This window comes from Pimephales promelas, chromosome 15 (genome assembly GCF_988280905.1).
Source record: "Pimephales promelas chromosome 15, fPimPro1.hap1.1, whole genome shotgun sequence".
NCBI classification, from domain to species: Eukaryota; Metazoa; Chordata; class Actinopteri; order Cypriniformes; family Leuciscidae; genus Pimephales; species Pimephales promelas.
This window is the reverse complement of record NC_142783.1, coordinates 3,084,106-3,106,624: the sequence shown is the minus strand read 5'-3', so window position 1 is coordinate 3,106,624 and position 22,519 is coordinate 3,084,106. Positions and strand designations below refer to the sequence as shown.

Genomic DNA, 22,519 nt, shown 5'->3' with positions numbered 1-22,519 from the left:
GTCTTCTCCGCGAGAAGAGCACCAATTGACGAAGAGGTTCCACTTCAACGCATAAAGGTGTCTCGTGGACGACGCTCTTGCGGAAGTGATGGTTGCCGCCACCGCAGGTGGCAGCGAACTCAAACCTGCCTCGTCCCGTCCAGGAGCCACACGTGCAGCCTCCAAAGATCGGGACGAGGGTGCCACAGAGTGCCCCGTCTCTGAGAGAGTAGGTCTGGTCTCAGAGGAATAGGCCAAGGAGGTGCTGTCGCGAGGAGCATGAGATCGGAGAACCACGTCTTGGTGGGCCAGTAGGGGGCTACCAGCAAGACCTGCTCCTCGTCCTCCTTGATCTTGCACAACACCCGTGCAAGGAGGCTCACTGGGGGAAACGCATACTTGCGTGGGCCCCGTGGCCAGCTGTGCGCCAGCGCATCCGAGCCGAGAGTGCCGCGGGTCAGAGAATAAAACTGGGCGCAGTGGGACGAGTCCCGAGAGGCGAACAGGTCTATCTGTGCCTCCCCGAACTCGTCCCAAATCAGCTGGACCGACTGGGGATGGAGTCGCCACTCGCCGGAGATGGGGCGGACCCGGGACAGCTCGTCGGCTGCCCAGTTCCGGTCTCCAGGAATGTAAACTGCACGAAGGGACCTCAGGTGCTTCTGACTCCATATCAAGAGGTGGCGGGCGAGCTGCGACAACTGGCGTGAGCGTAGACCCCCCTGGTGGTTGATGTACGCTACTGCCGTAGTGTTGTCTGAGCGGACAAGCACATGCTGGCCCTTGAGCAACGCTCGGAAGCGGCGAAGGGCGAGCCGTACTGCCAACAGCTCGAGGCAATTGATGTGCATGAGGCGCTGGGCTCCTGTCCAGGAACCGGCGGCTGCATGCCCATTGCACATGGCACCCCAACCCGTGGTAGATGCATCCGTGGAGACAACGAGATGCCTGGAAACTCGCTGAATAGGGACGCCGGTCCGTAAAAAGCTGAGGTTCGACCACGGGAAGAAGGTTCGGCGGCACGCTGGAGTTACTGGAACTCGGAGCGAGCCGCGATGCCATGCCCACCTCGGGACTCGATCGCGAAGCCACAGCTGAAGCGGTCTCATATGAAGCAAACCGAGCGGCGTTGCCGCGGCCGCGGATGCCATATGCCCCAGGAGCCTCTGAAATAGTTTCAGTGGAACCGCACTCTTGCCCTCGAACTGTCGAAGACAAGTCAGCAGTGAGTGCGCGCGCTCGTTCGTGAGCTGCGCGGACATGGCGACCGAGTCTATCTCCATGCCGAGAAAAGAGATCCTCTGCACGGGGCAAAGTTTGCTCTTCTCCCGGTTGACCCGAAGGCCCAAACGGGCTAGGTGCCGGAGCACCAAGTCTCTGTGTTCGCAAAGCTGAGCTCGAGAGTGTGCTAGTATCAGCCAGTCGTCGAGATAATTCAGGATGCGAACCCCGTGTTCGCGAAGGGGAACAAGGGCTGCCTCGACGATCTTCGTGAAGACGCGAGGGGACAGAGCTAACCCGAATGGGAGAACGGCGTACTGATATGCCTGGCCCTCGAAGGCAAACCGAAGAAACGGTCTGTGTCGAGGTAAGATGGACACATGGAAGTACGCGTCCTTCAGGTCGATCGCTGCAAACCAATCCTGATACCGAACACATTCGAAAATGCGTTTGGCCGTGAGCATTTTGAACGGTAGTCGATGGAGAGAACGGTTCAAAATGCGCAGGTCCAGGATCGGTCGTAACCCACCGGTCTTCTTGGGGACAATGAAGTAGGGGCTGTAAAACCCGGACTTCACCTCGGCTGGAGGGACCGTCTCGATTGCACCCTTCGCCAGCAGGGTCGCAATCTCCGCTCTCAGGACTGGGGCATTGCCACCAACTATCGTGGAGCGAACTCCCCTGAAGCGGGGAGGAGACCGTGCGAACTGAATCGCGTAGCCGAATCTGATCGTTCTGATGACCCAGCGGGATATCCCGGGAAGCGCTAGCCAGGCTTCCAGGAAATGAGCCAACGGGGTCATGCGAACCACAGACGTCCCCCCGGAGGGGCAGCGGTGCGGGTCGACTGGCACGCGTGCAGGGGTTACCCCGCTCGGATGCGTCGAAGCCCGCTCCCCGACAGAAGGGACCAGGGAAAGCGGAGCGTTCCACGGGGGTCTGTTCTGCCGGGGGTCTGGCGACAGAGGGGGAAGGGATTGGTGTAGCCCGGGGACGACACACGCACCCTTCCGCGCCCTCAGAGACAGAGAGGAGTGTGTGGGCTGACGCACGGGGGCATCGAGCGCACCCACTCCAGTCTGTGAGCTCAGTGAGGATGTCAAGTCTTTCTTTAACCAGTTCAGGGTGCTGCCCACCCGTGGGTGAGCAGCGGGGAGCTGAGAACAAAAGATTCTCCCCCGGCCCTCCACCGGGGGAAGGAGGGGGCCTGCTACCGCCTCCTGAGAAAGACTCGAGATCGTCACTGAGCGGCCCGTGTCAGGATCTTCGCTTGGCCTGGCGTTTAGCGGGGCGAGCGGCCTGAGGGGGCTGAGACGCCGGCCTGCGGCCTCCTCGACGCCGGGGCCCGGGTGAAGGCTGCTGCTGGGGCCGGGCGGGAGGGAGGGGAGCCGCAGGGGGGCGTCCTCGGCGGCGAGCAGAGGGAGGCACCTGCGCCGATGACAGGGTGGAGGCAGCAGCTGGTCGTCGGGGCAGGATGTGTTTAATGGCCTCCGTCTGCTTCTGGGCGGTGGAGAACTGCTGGGCGAAGTCCTCGACCGCACCGCCGAAAAGGCCAACCTGGGAGAGCGGAGCGTCGAGCAGACGAGTCCGCTCAGCGCTCCGCGTGTCCGCCAGGTTGAGCCAGAGATGGCGCTCCTGAACCACCGAAGTGGCCATCACCTGACCGACGGCGCGAGCGGCCACTTTCGTTGCCCGGAGAGCAAGGTCAGTGGCGGACCGCAGATCTTTAAATGCCGTCGAGTCAGTCCCGCCCTCGTGCATGTCTCTGAGCATCTTCGCTTGGAAGACCTGCAAAGTGCTCATGGCATGCAAAGCGGAAGCCGCCTGTCCCGCCGCTCTATAGGCTCGCGCCGCCATAGCAGACGAGAACCCACAGGCTTTGGATGGGTGCTTAGGAGGACCACGGGTGGAGGCGCTCTGTGGACACAGCTGCATCGCAACAGAGCGCTCCACCGGGGGCATCCCAGTGTACCCACGGGCGGCCCCACCGTCGAGGGGGGGAAAGGCGGGGGAGAGATCGCGCTCTCGAGTGGACAAAGGAGCCCCCCAAGAGCGCGATAACTCCGCATGCAGCTCGGGGAAAAAAGGTATTGGAGTTGGCCGTGGCCTTGCGGCGGCAGCTTTGTCCAGATACCAGTTATCCATCCGCGAGAGATCGGGGCAGGATGGAGGTTTCCATTCTAGCCCGATACTCCCAGCGGCTCGAGACAGCATGGCCGTCAGCTCGGGATCTGACACGGGCAACGCTGGCACTCCCGAAGGGGGCAACGCAGCCGCATCTTCCTCTCCCGAGGACTCAAGCCCGCCTAGTGATGCTGTGATAGACATCACATCATCATCTGGAGCGCTGCTCGAAGCAGCCGGTGCCGCCGAAGAGACAACCGACCGAGTCGCGCTAGCGCTCGCTGGCTCACGCACTGAGGCGGGAGGTGTGGCCCGAGGAATCGTCGGGGCTTTATCCCACACCGTCACCGTTAGATCGCCGGGTCCCCGAGTCGACGGGCCCCCTTCCGTGAAGGAAGCCGATCGAGTAGGGGGGACCGGGGCTCTCACTCTAGTGAGATCATTGAGCCTCGACCTCAGTGTGGAGATGGTCATGCTCCCACAGAAGGAACATGAGTCATCCACGAACGCTGCTGCTGCACGCTGAATGCCCAGGCATACAAAGCAGCGTTCGTGACCATCAGATGACGACAGAAATCTACCACATCCAGAAGGGCACGGGCGAACCATCTTTAAAAAGACGTGCCGCGTGCAGCTCTTTCACTTTCACTTTTATGAGAAAGGAGAAATTCACTCTTTCAGCGCTGAAGCTGCCAGGGAGAAGTGCAAAGTCTGGCAGACCACTGCTCAGATCGCAGGCAATGCAAAATCTCGCTGGGTACCGCCGTCACACCAACACTGAAGAGGACGCTCGTTCTCGAAGAGTCTTGAATCAGCTTTTAGGAGTGAAGAGGTTCTCTTGGCTCCGAAGCGAAAACATACTGCGGTTGCGTTCACTTCCTCCTTTTATACTCACGGAGTAGGGCGGAGTACGCTATGCAAATTTCCGCAGCCCCAAGGCATTGCATGCCATTGGCTCGTGTTTAAATACTCGAAGAGGATTGGCTTTCTATGCGAAACCCCCAATCTCCGTCACTTCTGACGTAACTCGAAGTGACTACGAAAGGGAACTGTAAGCTTCTCCATGATGTTATCCATATTCTGGTTCATAGACACAGTCCCAGTGCTGACAGCTCTGCCCACCGCTTCAATCATGACGGGCAGCCTTGTGAGGCTTTGGACAGCTGTCACCGTCTTTTTAACTCCTCGATAAACCAGGGCAGTGCCTAATCCAATCAGCAGAAGACCTGTTATCATGATTCCGAATAGGTAGATATCTTCAACGTCCTCCACGAAAAGAGCCGCAAAACACACGACCCGCCTTTTCTCCCACGCGTCCATCGTGCAGCCAGCTGCGAACGTTCCGGCAGGGCAGTCAGGTTCCCCCAAACCCAAGCTTCTCGTCGAGAAGATGGTGTCAATTGTGTTGAGAGACCAGTTGATCAAATCCATAATTTCTTCGTTTGGAGAGCAGTGCTGAGAGAGTCTCTCAAAGTACAAGACAGTAGACTAGACGTGACGAGAGAAGCAAAGCAGGGAAAGGGAGGAGAGGGAGAGAAAAATGCGACCGCCTTCGTTGAGTGCCAAATTAGAAGTTTTATAAGGGATACAGTGACTACCAGTAGGTATGGTGTGCGAGTAGTATAACAAAGTGTTCACCATTGTTTGATGCAGCGATGGCTTTGACATGAGTTGCATCGCCGTGATGCCCATTTCGGTTGCTTCTTTTACTTGGTCTTCCATTAGTGCGACCAAAGGAGAAACCACAATGACAATTGGGTTTTCATTGCGTCCCATCTACTTAGCGACCATTGGAGTCAGCTGATAAATTAAACTTTTGCCGAATCCTGTAGGAAGGACAAGGACAGCAAACACATCTTGACGATCGACAAATGTCTTTATTGGAGTTCTCCGTTCGCCTTTTTAAATTAATGTGCTGTCGATGTCTTCTAAAACAGACGTGATAGCAGAATCTACACATCTCAATTCTCCAGCTGCAGTCATCATCTGTCCATCATCGTATAAAGCCCACCCTGGAAATTTGATTGGCCCGACCATTTTTTTTACAGATCATAATTACTCCTCAATGGATCGAGTCCAGACCGAACTTCCCGACCAAAAAATGTTGTGGGCGAGGTTCGCACTGGCATCCAGGCTAGGAAATCTCTGCAAACGGTAGGAGTTTCCCCGCGGGATACTCCTGACTGTCCAGTGAAGTGTGAGAGGGACAGGCCTTTTCTGTTTTTCTTTTATCTCACCTGGGGAGACTCCTGCTAAGCAGGTTTGAACACCTGCTAGTTTGATTGCCGGGAACGTTTGTCTTGGAGATCCAGTCTCAGTGCGAGATTTCCTGGATCTTTCTGTTCTCGGGTCTCATGCATTTACATTTTGCTTTGTTTCATTGTCTCCACCTCTATGTAATCCTCCTCTTCTGAAATGTATGAGAATAGTTCTGTATTTTAGTTTAGTCAGACAAATTTTGAGAAGACTACAGCGACGTAATAAAGAACTTATGTGTGATGTCTCCAGGTCTGTTGCTTCTCTACTGGAAGAAAAAGTTCCCTACAATGCCTACCAGTATTTTACACCATATACACCATATACCAGTCTTACACCATATATCTGTGGGCGTCGCTGGACCCTTTTTGAAATACACACTGTGCCCCAGTAAAATATTGCTGATAAATCATTTTCTGATATTGTAGATTACTTTCGACCCAAGCATATTCCTTTTTGTTTTCTATCAGCTGTTCAGAATAAGAACTAGCAATGCCAGAATAGTCAGTCCCTCCAGGATTTCGCGATGTCGCGATCGCAACTATTAACGCAACTTCAACAAATCCACGTGAATTCAGTGCGCCTTGCAATTTTGAAAAATCACCGCAACTTTTCTGCAACTTTGACGAATCATCGCGCCGCGGTCTCCTGCAAAGTGTCGTCATACGTCAGCAAACTCACTTGTTTTGTTCAGAAGATGCAGCAGATGTGGACTGCCAACGTCTCACATTTAGGTACCTACAAAAATAACAGAAAAGGCCAATGTTGCCAACTTAGTCTTTGTCGCTATATTTAGTGATATAAAAAAGCGACTAGAGACACATCTAGCGGCTTTTTGGACAAACCTCAGTAACCAAATGTTGCCAGCACAATCCTGCGAGCGCGAGGTTTGCTTTCTCCCTGCCGTCACACCTCTCTCTGCTGTTCAGTGAACGGCTGCAGTAGAGGAGCAGCACGGCAGCTGACAGACGCGAAATTTTATTTTCCTTTCTTTTCTTGTGTTTATCACTTGTAATAGGCTACTAACTATCACAGTGCATTAGTTCACCCAGTTCCCGAACTCTCTCAATTCAGAAAATTTTACACATAAAAAATAGCTAGCCGACTCGTTCTATTGTCTGACAAAAAAAAATTAAGCAAATGAGAACAGCTTTATTGGATATGCGGCTATATTATATTATATTAGCTATATTAAAATACATTATCAAACATTTGGTTTTTCCACCATTTAACTTTAGTGGCTATTCCTAAAACTGTATTTTGCACTTTATTAGTATTGGCATCTTTCAACATAAATGCTGCTTAATGTTTGTGAGGTTCTGCACATTGACTTTTTTGCAGGTGCAGATCTTGTTTAAAAAAAAAAGAAGCTTAGTTTGTTAGGTTTTGCTGTGTCTTTAAATCGTTTGTTTTGCCTTTTATGGTTACTAATGGTTTGTTAGTTTGTTCGTGTGTTACAAAGTGTGTGACTTTGTCTCTTAAGTCAATTCTGGACGACAATAGAGCAGATGATGAACAGTGTTTTCTGTGGGACATAATAAGTCCCTTTGGGGTGGACTTTGGACTTTTCTCTCTTAGTAAACCTATAACAAACAAACCTATAACAAACCTATAACTTTTATCGCAACTTTTTAAAAAAGCGGCCGCAACATCAGGCATTTTAGGCCGCAACAATCACAAAAAAGGCCCGCGAAATCCTGGAGGGACTGAATAGTGAGCGAATCACTTTTGATCTAATTAAACAGGTTTGGAAAATGTTCTGAAATGGTTTTTGATTCAGTTTGATTCGTTCAAACAGTTCACTCAATCTCTGATTTGTTTGCAGAGGTGTAACACTGTTTGAAGAGAACAAGACAACAATGGTCTTGCTGGAAATTAACATTTGACTCCCCCCCTTCCTCAGAGACAAAAGTCTCACCTCATCTACATTTCATTCTCTCACCCAGTAACACCTAAAACTCACATAAGAATACACACACACATATATATATATATATATATATATATGGTTTAGTGTGAATGGTTATCATTGACATTGAGTATTGTTTAGTATCATTTTAAATGTCTCAGAGTAAATGGTGAATGGTATCACTCAGATGTCTCATTCCCAAAGAGTAAAACACAAGGTGATACGTTTTTTTTTTTTTTTTTTAGAAGTTTAGAGAAACTGACACATAAAGGAAAATAGGCAAATGGTCCTTCTACCCCCAATCCAAAAAAGCTGTAACTGAATGCAAATTACCATTGTAAGAAAGAAACTTTGACTATTTAATGGAGTGCAGCAAGAAGCTTGTGCCCTTTTTCTGTACTTCAGATAGCCCATGAGGTTGAGAGTCACCGAGACCCCAACCTCATGTATTTCTTAAACTGTTGAGTTTACATCTCTTCTCTTTATTCCAGAGCATTCAATGTTATTGTACTGATTACCTTTGAACTGGTGATGAAATTGGCATGATACATTTACCCGACATAATAAACAGTAAACATTTGATTTTATTTTTACGGACTTTGTTATTATTTTCATTAAAGAGTCTGTTAAAAAGAATAGTCAAACATTCGCTCACATTTAATGATGCACAGAGATCATTAAAACCTTTTTCATTTTATGGAGTCAGATGAAATAATGAGAAAACACATATGAGAATGTATTGCATTTAATCTCTTTACTATGATAAAAGACGGAACACGCGTGAGAGTCTTCACCGCTGATCGACTGCCGCCATTGGTTCGATTGAGCGGCCTTTACACACCAAAATAATGCGACATTTTATAAGATAGAAAAAACAAAAAGTGCCCTGGATGAGTTCTATATTTGCTTATAACATGCAAATGTCTTCTTTTTCCTGATGATGAAGCATGTGTACATTACGTAAGGGTTAATGCCCAACGAGGTGTCCATTGTCAGGTTTTAATGGACGACGGCGAGGTGTGAACCAGCCGACGCGCAGCGGAGTCCATTAAAACCTGACAATGGACACCTCGGAGGGCATAAACCCGCTTATACCATGGTCACTTGCCAAATAAAACATTTTTAAAACATTAGTTTATACTTGAATTAGGCTAAATCTAGATTTACAAATAATAACTTGCCTGACGGTTTATTTAGCAACCGGAGATATTTATAGTCCGCTCAGCTTGTTGAACCCTTCAGGTTCAAAAACGCTTTTTGTTTTTTCATGAAACACAAAGGTAGGCATAGTTATTTTTTTTATTACACATAAAACAATTAATCAAACAGGCTGTACTCTCCTCCTGCCTTGGTTGTCTGGACAGCTGCGTAAAACTCCCGCACGGTCACATTCAGAGCAGCAGAGGTGTAATTTTCAAAGCTGGAGTCCATTTTTTTTTTTTTTTGGAAAAATAAAGTCTCTGAGTGTATTTACTGCCCATTTCGTGTTTTTTTTCTTTTCGTGTTGATCTCATCTTTTTCGTCTTCTATTTGATTCAATTCTCCTTGTGTTATCTCTTTGTGTCGTTTCTCCGTTTTATTTACATTTTTTCTTTCTTCACAGCATCCCAGTCGTCAAAATTGTCATATTCTCCATAAATGTTAAAAGAAATAACGAAGTCGCTCATTGTTGTATTAGTAGGCTATGTAATATCTAACTAACGTTAGATGTTTGTTTTGATAGAGCAAATTGTTAACAGATACTTTGACTGCCTGTTGCTATGGTTACTCACAGCTGTTGTGGGCAGCGCATTTATTTATTCATTTCGAATGGTAAACAGGCAGTTTCACCAGAACTACTACTTCACTAGGTGTCCTCTATCACTTTTTAACGGACACCCTGCAGCCAATCAGAATCGAGTATTCACCCAGACCATGGTATAAAGCATTCATAAACCCTGCTATACTTATATTTTACATACATTATTATCCACAATGCACAATTTGCTTTTTCAATGCTTTTATTAATTTGAGGAGTGTTGCAGAGAAGATACTGAAAAGAGATTAAAGTTTAGAAGAGATTTGATTTCAGAATAACATTTTTGACAATATAATGTCGGAAAAAATTAGTAAATGTGGTTAAATCGAAGTAACTGCAGTAGCATGAGGGTCTCGCAGTTGCATTGCACAAATGTAGGGCCTTGTGTGAAAACAGCCCCTGTCGTTCCAGCAACGTTTAGCTGTAAGGTGAAATAATGAAAGTTATTCTGATGATTATAGAATCAAAATGAAATGGAACATTTTATTTAAGGAACTTTGTGAATGTTACTGTATGATGTAAAACTGTATAATTGGAAATATTAAAAAAACGGACTGCATTCTTACGGGAATAGTTGATCTCCAAACAGTTCTCATAACCATGTGGATTTGAGTTAGGTTCTCCAGCGCACCAGTGGGTATACAAAAACACAGTTCCATCACTCCACATCCAATGTTTATCCTAAAGAGTGAAGAGAGTGAATACAAAGAATGCACTACTGTTGTCAGACTTCAGGAAGAAGCCAATTAAGATCAGATTTGAAGTAAAACCATCTTCATTAGAAACTTTGCCTTTACTGTTTAAAGCTGAATTTTTACAAAAGTCTCTTCACAAAAAAATGTTGGTTTTATTTTTTTCAGTATTTGGGTAGTTTTCTTGTGCTACCCAGGGGTGCGTTTCCCGTACAAAGACGTAGTTCAATATTTCACTACCATAGTACGATGCATTGTTATAAAAATCAACTAGCTACCCAGATAGCAAACTGACATTGAATCAACGTGGAAATATGACATCGAAACAACGTTGATCTGACATTGTTTTGCTCATCGAATTAACGTTGAACCAACGTCAGACGCGTCATTCTTTCAAAACTAATGGAAAATCAACTTGAAATCAACGCGTTGTTTCAACGTTATGAAAGCAAACCAATTTTCGATTTCATTTAGCTTTGAAGAATGCCGCGTCTGACGTTGGTTCAACGTTAATTCGATGAGCAAATCAACGTTGTTTCAATGTCATGAGAGACGTCGTTTCCACGTTGATTCAATGTCAGTTTGCTGTCTGGGTAGTCACGACTGTTTCCCGAAACCCACTGTCGCAAAGTATCGTTCAACCACGTTGGTTTCGCACGTGGTGGAGTAATAACTACTTTTAATGAAACTGTTTGAGATCCAATTACCGCTAGATTTGTTTTATATAAATTACAGACATGTCATCTGAGGACTATTTCTAATTGTTCTCAGGTGTTCTGCTTTATTACCAGACTCAATATTTGGCTCGTTCTTACATAGTAGAGCACGTTCGCACATGCGCACTCTTCAAACACGTTACTTCAAATCTTTTGACAAACTAAAAGACGTAAATTACATTTGTATGTATTCTAAATAAAAGGCAACGGTTGCATTGAATGTCAGCTTGCTTATTTCGCTCAAGATAAGGATTTATTACCTCCAAATGTCATGCAATATAGAAACGATGCCCCTAACCACAGGTCGAGAGCTGTCGTTCAAACCACACAACTTTGTGAAGCTGTTTGCGAATGTCCGTTGGAGCGATGGTCTCGGGAAACACTGACTCGTTAAAACTATGCAGATATCAACGGAACTTGCGACCATAGTTGGCTAACGATGCTTTCGGGAAACCGAAAAGCAAAAACGTTTCGGGAAAACGTAACAAACCAGGGAGTGTTATTTATCGCAGGCTTTCGCCACAGGTCTCTTCAGGAGAGCGCAGCACCGTCAAAATGGTGTAGGCCCACGTCTTCTGTAAAATACAGGTTTGTGCACCATTTATTTTTATCTTTAAATTTGTGTATATTGTGTACATTTTATGCAAAGCAACATACAGGGGCGCGATGTGAGTCACCTTTTACACTAGTGTCGCATGGCTCGCGTCTGGCTTTTCACCTGATGGAAACATCTGATGCCTTGCATAAAATTGTATTAAAAAATATACAGAACATAAATACGTATGATATCAAAATATGTTCTCAGAGCTGTGCACTGAAGGTCTAAAGTTTTTTCAGCTGAACATGACACAAATTTCAACCCCCTGCCAAATTATCACTGCCCTCATTGAAGTCAGTACCTGATTGCCTAATCCTAACCCCACCCTACCCCAAAACTAACCTTAAACCAACCAATGCTAGGCGGGAAATGATTTTGCAGGGTTAAATTTACACCTGTTGGCCCTTTTACGCTGGAAACGGGAAAACAGAGACTTGTCGATTACACTTTAATTACTTTTAAATGTTACATTTTTACTAATATTTCTTAAACAAGCTTAAATGTTGTCAATATGTATAAAAATGATATAAAATACACTATACTGTAAAATATGCTTGAAAATTTAGGAAATTATCATGCAAGTCATGTATCGAGTGTTTTAAAAACGTAGACATTCATTAATATATGAAGGAAATAAATAATAATAAAAAAAAGAATCAACTCTGATGGGTTAATCAACTCATTATGCTTGGTTAAGAAAAGCTGTAAAATTAACCCAGCTTGAGTCCTGTCATTTATTTACCCAGCCCTTGGGTTATTTTTAACCCAGTGTTCTTTTAGAGTGTAGGACACACATTTTAACTTACTAAAGAGTCATGAGCACCAATCCAAGTCGCAGTGGAAGGAGGCACCAGACCCAGCAGGAAATCATTTTCCCGTTTTTTACGGATAGATGCGAGGTTCCCTCCAAGACTTTGACAGTTTTTCTAAAGAGACAATTTTTTTATTGCCACTGTACAAAATCAAATGTTATGTAGCAAAAAGCAAAACTGACAACATTTTAAACATTTGCGAACAAAGTCTATTCCAATTGATCTATTGTTAAAATCCTCGTAACAATTTGCACAAGTAAAGTTAAGTCAATTTTACTAAGTTAAGTCAACTTTACTGCTACTGCTCTGTACAACTCGCCTGTTATCGAGTAGAATCTACTTACTATTGAACTTCACATTCATTTGACATTTAATTGAAGTAATTACGTAAACATTACTTAATAATATTATTTTTTTTTAATTTCCCATATAGAATAAATAAAAAGATCTACTCAACTAACTTACTTAGTTTATATTTAACAAAATGAACTCTACAAAATAACACTGAATTAAAACACACATTTAAAGTGTATGCTTCACTTAGAAATATCCATATAAATAATACAATAAATATTGTATAAATGCAATACTTTATCTAAGTAAATAGAAGTAACAAACTAGATGAACACAGATACCTCGATACTTGGTACACAATGACGGTAACGCTCGATAGATCGTTTTTGAGCATGACTGTGTTATTTTGCGTGGAAAATATATCCAGATAACACAAGCAATGATTGATATCAACACTTTAATTTAGACATGCTTGAATTAAGTACTTAAATAGACTTTAATTTGTTTTTTAATTCTGGCCTTCTTTTTTAAGTAGTATTTACTTCACCATAGAATAATTTGTATCAGTTTGAATTAATAATTTGATACAATGCACTTATTGTGCATGCATATCTTTACATCTTTTTTCAAGATGTAGTTAAAGCACCTAATATTAAGTTTGACCAAATCTTGTTGTACACATTACCTCTGCTTTGATCCATTTAGCTGGATGAGAAAAGAACTTGTAGCATCGGCGTTTAAATTTGGTCCATGTAGCGGGGCATTCCCTGGCTAAATCAGCATTCAGTCCATTCAGTCCATCCAGTCTATTCAGTCCATCCAGTCCATTCAGTCCATCCAGTCTATTCAGTCCATCCAGTTCATCCAGTCCATTAACATCTCTTGTAAAAGTCACTGCAAATAATAATAATAATTTTTTATTTTATGTTTGTGTATGTTTGTGTGGTTATGTGCTGAAAATATGTGTACTTTATATACACTGTAAACTCCTTAATAATCATGGAATTATTAATCATTACTATATTTCATATTTCCAAAATGTTTAGGTTTTTACAAAATAAATGTCTTGGTTACCCTCTGCATTCCCCACGGAGAAGATAAGGAAAAGAAGCAGACAACTTTTCAGCACTACCATAATGAACCTGAAATTAATAAGCAGAAAAAGTGCACTCATATGCTGAACACTGCGGATCTCAATGCATTTAAAGACAAAAATACGTCAGGTAGAACATTTATTCAGAAGGTTTCTGTTCCAAAATCTCACCTTGGTTTTCAAACAGTTACCTTTAGCAGATTTTGTGAAGAGCCAGAGCCTGTGTAATACAGTTATATTCTCATATCTATTGAGTGCAGAGGGGCAATATTTATACACATCATATCAGGAAGTAACAACCGGTGTCCTGTGCAAAAAACAAACGTTACCATTTATGGTATATTAAAGGGTAACTAAACCCCTGGTCAGAGCCTGACTCCACCCACTTGTAATTGTAAGACTGGAAAAACTGGTTAAAGAGAAAATATCTGACCAGTGGCCTCTAAAGACAAATTCATTGCTTGCAAATTAACATTTGACACCCTACCCCCTTTTCTCTTTATCTTATCTGCATCTTCTCTCTTTCACTCTCTCAGTCAATGATACTGAAAACTCACACAAGAATATGGTTTTAATGTGAATCTGATAATCTTTAAGGATTGTTTAGAATCAGGGTGACTGGTAATAATGTCTCATTTCCAAAGAAGTTCAAGAAAAGGTAATAAGGTTTTTAAGAATATATAAATATCTTGCACACAAAAGGGTGTGTCTTTGAGTTAATCACCTTCTACCTTTTGTCTGAATGCAAACTCTCCTTCCCCCAGTAAGCCTGGTGGGGGGATTCAGTCCATTGTATCCTGGTGATTAACATATCAGGTAAGGTCTGGCTATTTAAAGGGTGCAGCGGGAGAGCTCGGGGCTGCTTTCTGTATTCAGACCGGCCCGTGATGTTGTGTCTAGGCTCAGCTCATGTAATATGTTGGGTAAAGTTCTTCGTTCTTTGAAACAGTTAATGGTTTGCTCTGATTATCTTGTGGAATTCTAATGATACATTTACCTGACATAATAAATTGTTATATTTGGCTATTCTAACAGACTTTGACTTTATTTTCATTAGTTAAAAGGAATAGTCAAGCATTAACGTATTTAATGATGCACAGATATCATTGATAAACCCTTCTCATTTTGAGTCAGATGAAACGAGTTAATACATAAGATTAAATGTATTGCATTTTATTAAAAAACACTTTGCTTGGAAAAGACGGAACGCGCTTGAAACCTTCACCACGAATCGAACTCCGCGATTTGGGTCGATTTCGTGGCCCTTTTTACATAATATTTGAAAAAAGCTGGATGCTAGCAGCTTAATTAGTTTTACACAGCCATACATGTTCGAGCCTGGACTACCTACTATAATTATAACATAAGCACACAAGGCAACTTACACTCATTGGTGGGCACGCACTGCCAATGATGGCACCAGTTGTCGGCGCGACGGAAGGATGAGCGCCTAGGCGCTTGATAGTAGGTTCGGCCCCGTTAATACATTTATTTTTTATTTATAAGCCATTCACCAGTAACAGCGGATTATCTGTGAATCCCAGTTGTCTTGTCATGACAAAGACACTGACAGGTTATGATGGTGGTTTATGTCAAGGTGCCATAACAAAGACATCTTAAACAATGTCATATTTGCATTCAAAATGTGATTGAGCGAAAGTCACTTAATGACAGTTGACATAAACATGCATAACACGTCATGGCTATGAAGGTGTCATCATGTCAGTCTTATGCACACCCCTGCAAGTAAGGTGTTACCAAATATGGCTATAACTGTCATTGGATTAATATTATAACTATTACGTAGAAGTGTAATGTTGACGGACACTGTAACCAAAAGAGGTTTGAATTTTTCTTTGTTTAGTTTGCACACTGAATATGGGTTGGAGCTGTTAATTTTGAACTCTCAAAGTGCATCATATTGATGAATTCAACATTAAAATCCGCAAAATTTTCTTACAGGGGTGGCATGCCCCCAAACCCCCCTAGAAGGATCGAGTTCCACCCATCACAGTTGTACCAAACATCCTGTGAGAAACACTGGTATTGCCATGCCAATGCAGCTTATAGCTTGTTTTCATCACTGTGGAGCATGGCCATAGATTACGCGAGGGACGGGTGGGACGATTCGTCCCCTGCACTTTTTCATAGGGCAATTGTGTCTACGACAAGCTGAGGTTTTCGCGGGTATGTAATACCTTACATCGAGATTTAAAATCCAAAGAGTCAAGGATAGAGTCATAACCCCCCCTCTACAGAGCGGCTACCAGACGCTCCACGAAAACAACTCCAACACAACACAAGAGTTCAGGAGGGAGGTGGAATGGTGGAGGATCAGGGGGAGGGATGGTGGGGCAGGTCCATGAAGGGAAATATGAACAGGGGGTGATGGTTTAGCTGGGGACCAGGGCAAAACAGAGAATCCATCAGGAGGCCAGGGCGAAACAAAGAGTCCATCGGATGGCCAGGGCAAAACAGAGAATCCATCAGGAGGCCAGGGCGAAACAAAGAGTCCATCGGATGGCCAGGGCAAAACTGAGAGTCCATCGGGAGGCCAGGGCGAAACAAAGAGTCCATCGGATGACCCCTCGGGCGGCCAGGCACTGGCTCCGGCTCTGGAACAGGCACTGGCTCCGGCTCTGGAACCGGCTCCAGCTCTTGAGAAGACACTGGCTCCAGCTCTGGAACAGACTCTGGCTCAAGAATAGTCACCAGAACAGCAACGGCCACTAGGACAGACAAAAACACAGAAACAAACACTGGCTCTGGAACAGGCACTGGTTCCGGCTCTGGAACAGGCACTGGCAAAGACTGAACAGACGGAACGTGAACAGTCTCTGGCTGGGCAGACATGATGTGAACAGTCTCTGACTGGGCAGACGTTATGTGAGCAATCTCTGGCTGGGCAGACGGGACGTTAACAGTCTTTGACTGGGCAGACGTAATGTGTTGCAGGAGGCTAGGCTGGTGGTGGAGGTGTTGCAGGGTGAGGAGGATTGGCAGATGGTGGAGGTGTTGCAGGGTGAGCAGGATTGACTGGTGGTGGAGGTGTTGCAGGGTGAGGAGGATTTTCTGATGGTTGAGGTGTTGCAGGGTTGCATCACCATGGTGCGCACATTTACCATGCTGTGCCGGGAGGTCGATGTGTTGGAGGTGGCTATGCTGTCCCTGAAGGATGTCAGAGCGGAGACACTGGAGCGTCCCATCAACAGCTGGTAAGTCAAGCTAGCTGTAAGCGCAGCCAAATGGACCGATAAGGTTCACCGTATGCAAATACATGTTACATGGTGTTGGCAAGAGACAGGTAGACATCTAGACATGGTAGGCATCGCAAACAATGTTTCACATGAAGAGTTCAGATGCAAAAGCCTCTAAGTCCCATTTGAAATTTTCTTCTAGAATGATCATTTTTATCAAGCTTGTACGTATATTGAAGTTCAGTGATTTCACTTAAATGGCAATGATAATTACCTATTAAATGTTATTTAAGTGAAATTACTGAACTTAAATATACTGTAAAAGTTTGATAAAAATCATCATTAAAGAAGAAAATTTCAAATGGCATTTAGAGGCTTTTGCATCTGAACTCTTCACATGTTGTGTCGCAAAACCAGAGGTGGTTTGTGATCATTCTGATCCACTCAAACAACTCTTCGTTGAGGCATTGCAGCAGTCATTTTTTGACATACTTAACAATGTGCCAGAGGTCATATTCATGCTGCATGGACTTATGTTCCTGACGCATGATTTCTGCACTGATGGGTGGCAGTCAGTTGGCAAAGCAGATATGGTCACATCATATTCTTCCAACTTGGAAAGGCACCTCTCCATACCATCCACTTCAAGCCAATAACTGTTCTTCACCTCTGTGACTTGAACAGTTTCCTGTGCCATCACCAGTTTCGACTTGATGTCCAGGAGTGAGTAGGTTTCATATGAGGCGCTGTGACCTGGACTGTCATGTCTGGAGTCTCCTGACACGATGAGCGGCTCATCACCTAAGGCACTCAGTACCGCCTCATTGTGTACTGTCCAGGTATTGTTGACCTCTGGGATGACATAGGCCTTCTGTATGTTAAACCACTGTCTTTTTGAGATGGTTTCCAGACCAATAGTGTCGCACACCTCCATGAATGGACGGCACTCATTTCCAGTGACAAATACAGCCGCAGGGACAGAAAGTTTGCATTCCATAATTCCTCTAACTAAAGGCTGAGAATGCCACATATAGTCTTGGCCATCAAAGCATTCTGTATTGATCCTAAGCCCAAATCCACTTTTGGAGACTGACCCAATGACACACATGGAAGAGCTTCAACAACTCTCCTGTCGACACAATACTTTTTCGCTCTTCTGAGACATTTGGTTCCTCATCCTCAACATCACAAAAACTCTGATCCTCATCACTGATGCTTTCCTCACTACCCAACCCAAACTCATCATCACTGGGATTATCCTGACTCTCTTCCATTAAATTCTCTACCTCAGACTCTTAACAGCCCTCACTGCAAAGGTCCAGATCTTGCTGTGATGACAGTGCCGTAGCTGGGGAAAGACCTTCCACAGAAGTACAATATGAATGGTCATGTGGTTGTTAAGTATGTCATTTGTCAAAGTGCCTGTGCAAATGCACTGCTTATTGCCTTCCCCTTCTTTATCCTATAGAAGTCCTGAGGAGGACTTCTCTTTAGGGCCCATGGGCCACATCACTAGTAGTTCCTGCGGGATGACAAGGTAACGCTTAAGTAGTTATTGGGGAGTTAACATGTTTTTCACAAATGATACAAGTAATTTAATTTTATATTTGACACATACTGTACAGGTTCTGTGAGGCACTAATATTCTAACAAGCACTGTAATCTGGAAGATGTGGTTTTGCACTTATCGTAATATAAATGCAGCCAATTTCTTCATTAAAGATGCTAACTGTTTTTGACAAGTGAACATCAATGTTTATATTCATGTCCTAAAGAGAAGTTTATATTCATGTCCATTAAATAGAGCTCAAAATAATGAACTAATCCAATTATGAGAGTGTCAGCAACACTTCTTAATTATTTAAGGTTTATTTTTAAAAACTGTCATTATTAGTATTATTTTATGTTTAAGTTTTAAATAAACAGAGAACATGCGTCCATCCTGGCAAGAGTAGTGGTCACAATCTCAACCTAGCTAATGTATTTGGGGGGATGTATAAACTTCATAAACTGGTTTCCACAAAGAACCCATTTGAGGCACATGCTTCTGAAATGTTATGATCATGTTAAGTGTATAAAACCCCCACAATTGTTCACTTTTTAGACATGTTACTTTTGTGATTAGTAATTAATTGGTTATTATTTCTTAGTTCACAAGTAGTTCTCAATGAGGATATATTTCTTTAGTAATAATCAAATACCTACCAAGGTACTGCCTTTGTACTAAATTACCTATTACTTAATGCTTAGTTAATATTGCTTCCATATTAGTTAATAGTATTAAGTTCGGTGTTAATGCAGTACTACCTATTACTTCCTGCATACTTGTTAACTACGGACCATTATTTTAAAGTGTTACCAAAGAATCTTATACTGAAACACTGTTTCTTGTTGTGTTATTCATTCATTAACCAAGCGTAGACATTTTGTTGCTGTGGTGTTTGGGGGTAATTATTTTTGGTTCAATCACCATACCAGTTATGTGCTGTAGTGTTGGTTAAATCAGTGAAATTACTTTTATTTGGTATTTTATTAACATACGAGTAACATTTATAGCGATGTTTGTTACACTTCTGAGGGATTTAAAAATATATATATATATACATTCTTTTCTCACTAGTCCCCATTATTTCTCCCCTGGTGAGAGATTTGTGATGATCTATTGTACAAAACTGTAACATTAATTGTAACATCAATGGACAATCATGCAACTTACTCCATGAGAAATGTTATTGCATATTAACTACTTTTAACATTTAATATTACTGTCAAAGAGTATGTTATAGTTATATTTATATTTTCAGAGTGTATTATGCTAATGAGCTTGAACAGCGGACATCAGCCAATCAAAAAGGCTTATTTTGTTGCGAGCATATTCGGGTGGTAAAAACAAAAACGAAAACAGTCAGGCCTCCAGCGGTGTCCTGGATGAACGTTCAGACGGTCAACACTTCGGGAAAAAAAGTAAGATAATGTTCCTGTAGTAAAATTACTGTTTTTAACGTTGGTTTGTGATGGCTGCGATATTTCTTGCCACTAGACGTTTAGCAATAGCCAGCTATCCCACATGCTAAAAGAAACGGTGGCGGTGGTGAGCAAGACAACTGAATTTGGGATTACTTTTTGAGGATTATCTACATTTAGAGTCTGGAGTGAAGTGGAAGCCTGACTGCTATGGAAAGTTGGAGTTACGGTAAGAAATATTTCTTAAAGGTTTGCATCAACTGTGTCGACTTTCTCTGGCTAGAGAATCAAATCAGGACGCGAGTTTTAGGTGAAGGCTTTCAGGCCTGGCTATTTTTAAGGGTTGTTTATTTTGGCTCTTATATTGATACCTCAGATGCTGCTATGGAAAGATTTAGGCTAGGGAACATGTTGGGGTGGGAGGGGTATCAGGTGCTGCTGTTTGGACTGACAGAGACGCTCATGATGATCAGCTAGGTTTCTATAATAGATGTTGGTGAATATTGTTTTTTTATTATTATTTTGGTGTGGGCATCTTTGATGCTGACTTCTGTTGGTCGCTGAATGCCCTACCTGTCTCTTCCCGGCCTGGCTGGCGCGTTTTAGCGCCCTTTCCCTACGGCGCACTGATGCCTCTGTCCTGCTGTTGTCAGAGTATGTTGGCCGGTCAGTAGAGCACACATTATAGCCAGTGAAATTGAAAACAGACGGAGCAACTTCAGGCTTTAGTCTGTTGGTCCGGTGAACAACTAGTTTACCAAACTCAAAGGTCTTCTCCTCAGTGTAATCCTCCTCCCAGACTGATCTCATGAAGTAGCGTGTGTATGACACGCCAATTCGTATTTCCATTTTTGGCGTGCCATCAAGACGCATAATCGCTTTTCAGCGTGTTTATGAACGCCGTTGACTTAACGTTATATAAATATATGACTTACCTCAACCCCGTCCCTAAACCTAACCGTCTCTGGGGTTAATGGCATTTATGACTGTTCCCTTACCATCCTAGGAAAAAAAAGATATGACTTACCTCAACCCCATCCCTAAACTTAACCGTCACTGGGGTTAATGGCATTTATGACTGGAGATTTGACTGCGTGTACAGAGACGCGGAATGACGCGGACGTTAATGGCGTAGACATATACGCATACACGCGGATAGCTCAAAATGCGTAGAGATAACACGCCACCTGACTCGAAAGTGGCGTATATGTTTACGCAAAAGTCATGATGTCATGTTGCTCCTCCAGAAAATGTTCACTGCAAACCCTGGAGTCAGCGCGCATCGGAGGACTCTCTCTCTTCAGAGCTATTAGCCAGTAGCAGTACAGTTTTCCGTTTCAGCGGCAGTTAATTGACTGTTTTGTCCTTGGCTTTGACCCTGTAAATCTCGTTTTCACATCCAGGAGCAATACAATAGTGGCCTCCCTTTTGTCTTCTTCTGTCCCGTGGCTCCTCAGTCTCCATCTTCCACTAAGCTACCTCTTTCTACCGCTATCTCTGTCGTTCACTATATCTATCTTTCACTGTCTCTTTCTCTATCTTTATCTTTCTCTATATCTGTCTCTTTCACTATTTTTTATCTTTCTCTATTCACTGTTTTTTTTTTTTTTTACTGAACTCAGCCCAGAGCCAATCAACCCTGTGACGTCACAGGTTACAGTACTGCACAATGGTGGTGCGAAAGACATAACGGTGTTTCTGTTTTCTTTGTTACATGTTTACATTTTTCATGTTTCTTATATAATTATTTATTACAGTGGAAATCCATCTTGCAATTCATGTAAACTTGTCTGAATGCTTCATTTCCCCTTTAAAATGACTGGACTATAATGGAAAATGAAGCACTGTGGGACTGATTGATGCCATTGTTGCTTAGATGTTTAAAGCAGGACGTATACAACAGAAAAATATGTTTTCAATTTTCTCACTGGGATATTTTTCTCAAAAAGTGTTTGTTCTACTAACGTCATGTAACAGGCAACACCTAAAAGTTATTTTTCTTCCAGCAGGGATGACTTGCTTGTATTCTACAGATCACTGCATCTTCTACACACACACACACACTCACTTTGTTTGCATTGGACAGACAGCAGTGGTGTGTGTTGTGTACATTGGATTAATGATTGCTCCAGCATGGCTGTCATTGCTCTCGACAGGAACCCAAAGGCATGAGCGGATCTGATCCAGATATAGAGATGGCAGATGCTCTCGGCTGCGTCACATTTCACATCTGCCAGATCAGTCAGGGTAGAGCTCAAAGGTGACCAGCACTGGCCCATCCTCAATGCACACATGTGAACAACTGTCCTATAAAGCCTATTTAATCATACTTGATATGCAAGCCTTTCAATTATTAACATATGTTGCAAGCTAATAGAGATGCAAGTATGATTCAATCTTTCGAAGTATTAATGACATAACCATACACTTTTATTGATAAGTGAAAAGCTGATGAAAGAATAAAAGGCCTATACTGTACATTGTTCTCATTAGCTATATATATCAGTTTGCAATACCAAATTGAGTTGAGGACCTATCAGCCGGCGCCATCTAGAGTCTCATGCCAGAACTTGGTGTAATATTTCAAGATGAACACTTGCTGGACAGAAGCAGCTTTGGTTAGGTTATCATGCATCATTTGATAGAAAAATCAAATATGATCAGGATTTTGAGGAAGGTTTATTTGTTCATTGTATTTCATTACTTTATATGTTTTAAAACTACAAGCTTTGATCATAAACTGCATTGATATATCAGACTGATCTCATGAAGTAGCGTGTGTATGACACGCCAATTCGTATTTCCATTTTTGGCGTGCTATCAAGACGCATAATCGCCTTTCAGCGTGTTTATGAACGCTGTTGAC

The 22,519-nt window shown here is 43.5% G+C and overlaps 1 protein-coding gene across 1 annotated transcript; it reads right to left on the bottom strand.

The window, feature by feature from the left end:
- Positions 1 to 9,471: 9,471 nt before the first annotated feature.
- Positions 9,472 to 13,800, bottom strand: LOC120479075 (galactose-specific lectin nattectin). Its single transcript, XM_039671358.2, has 6 exons — positions 13,664 to 13,800; positions 13,474 to 13,541; positions 13,085 to 13,293; positions 12,100 to 12,219; positions 9,854 to 9,968; positions 9,472 to 9,708 (listed from the first exon to the last, which is right to left on the bottom strand). Exons 2-6 carry the CDS (start codon positions 13,532 to 13,534, stop codon positions 9,608 to 9,610), a joined length of 606 nt encoding a protein of 201 aa, XP_039527292.2. The 5' UTR covers positions 13,535 to 13,541; positions 13,664 to 13,800; the 3' UTR covers positions 9,472 to 9,607.
- Positions 13,801 to 22,519: the final 8,719 nt, after the last annotated feature.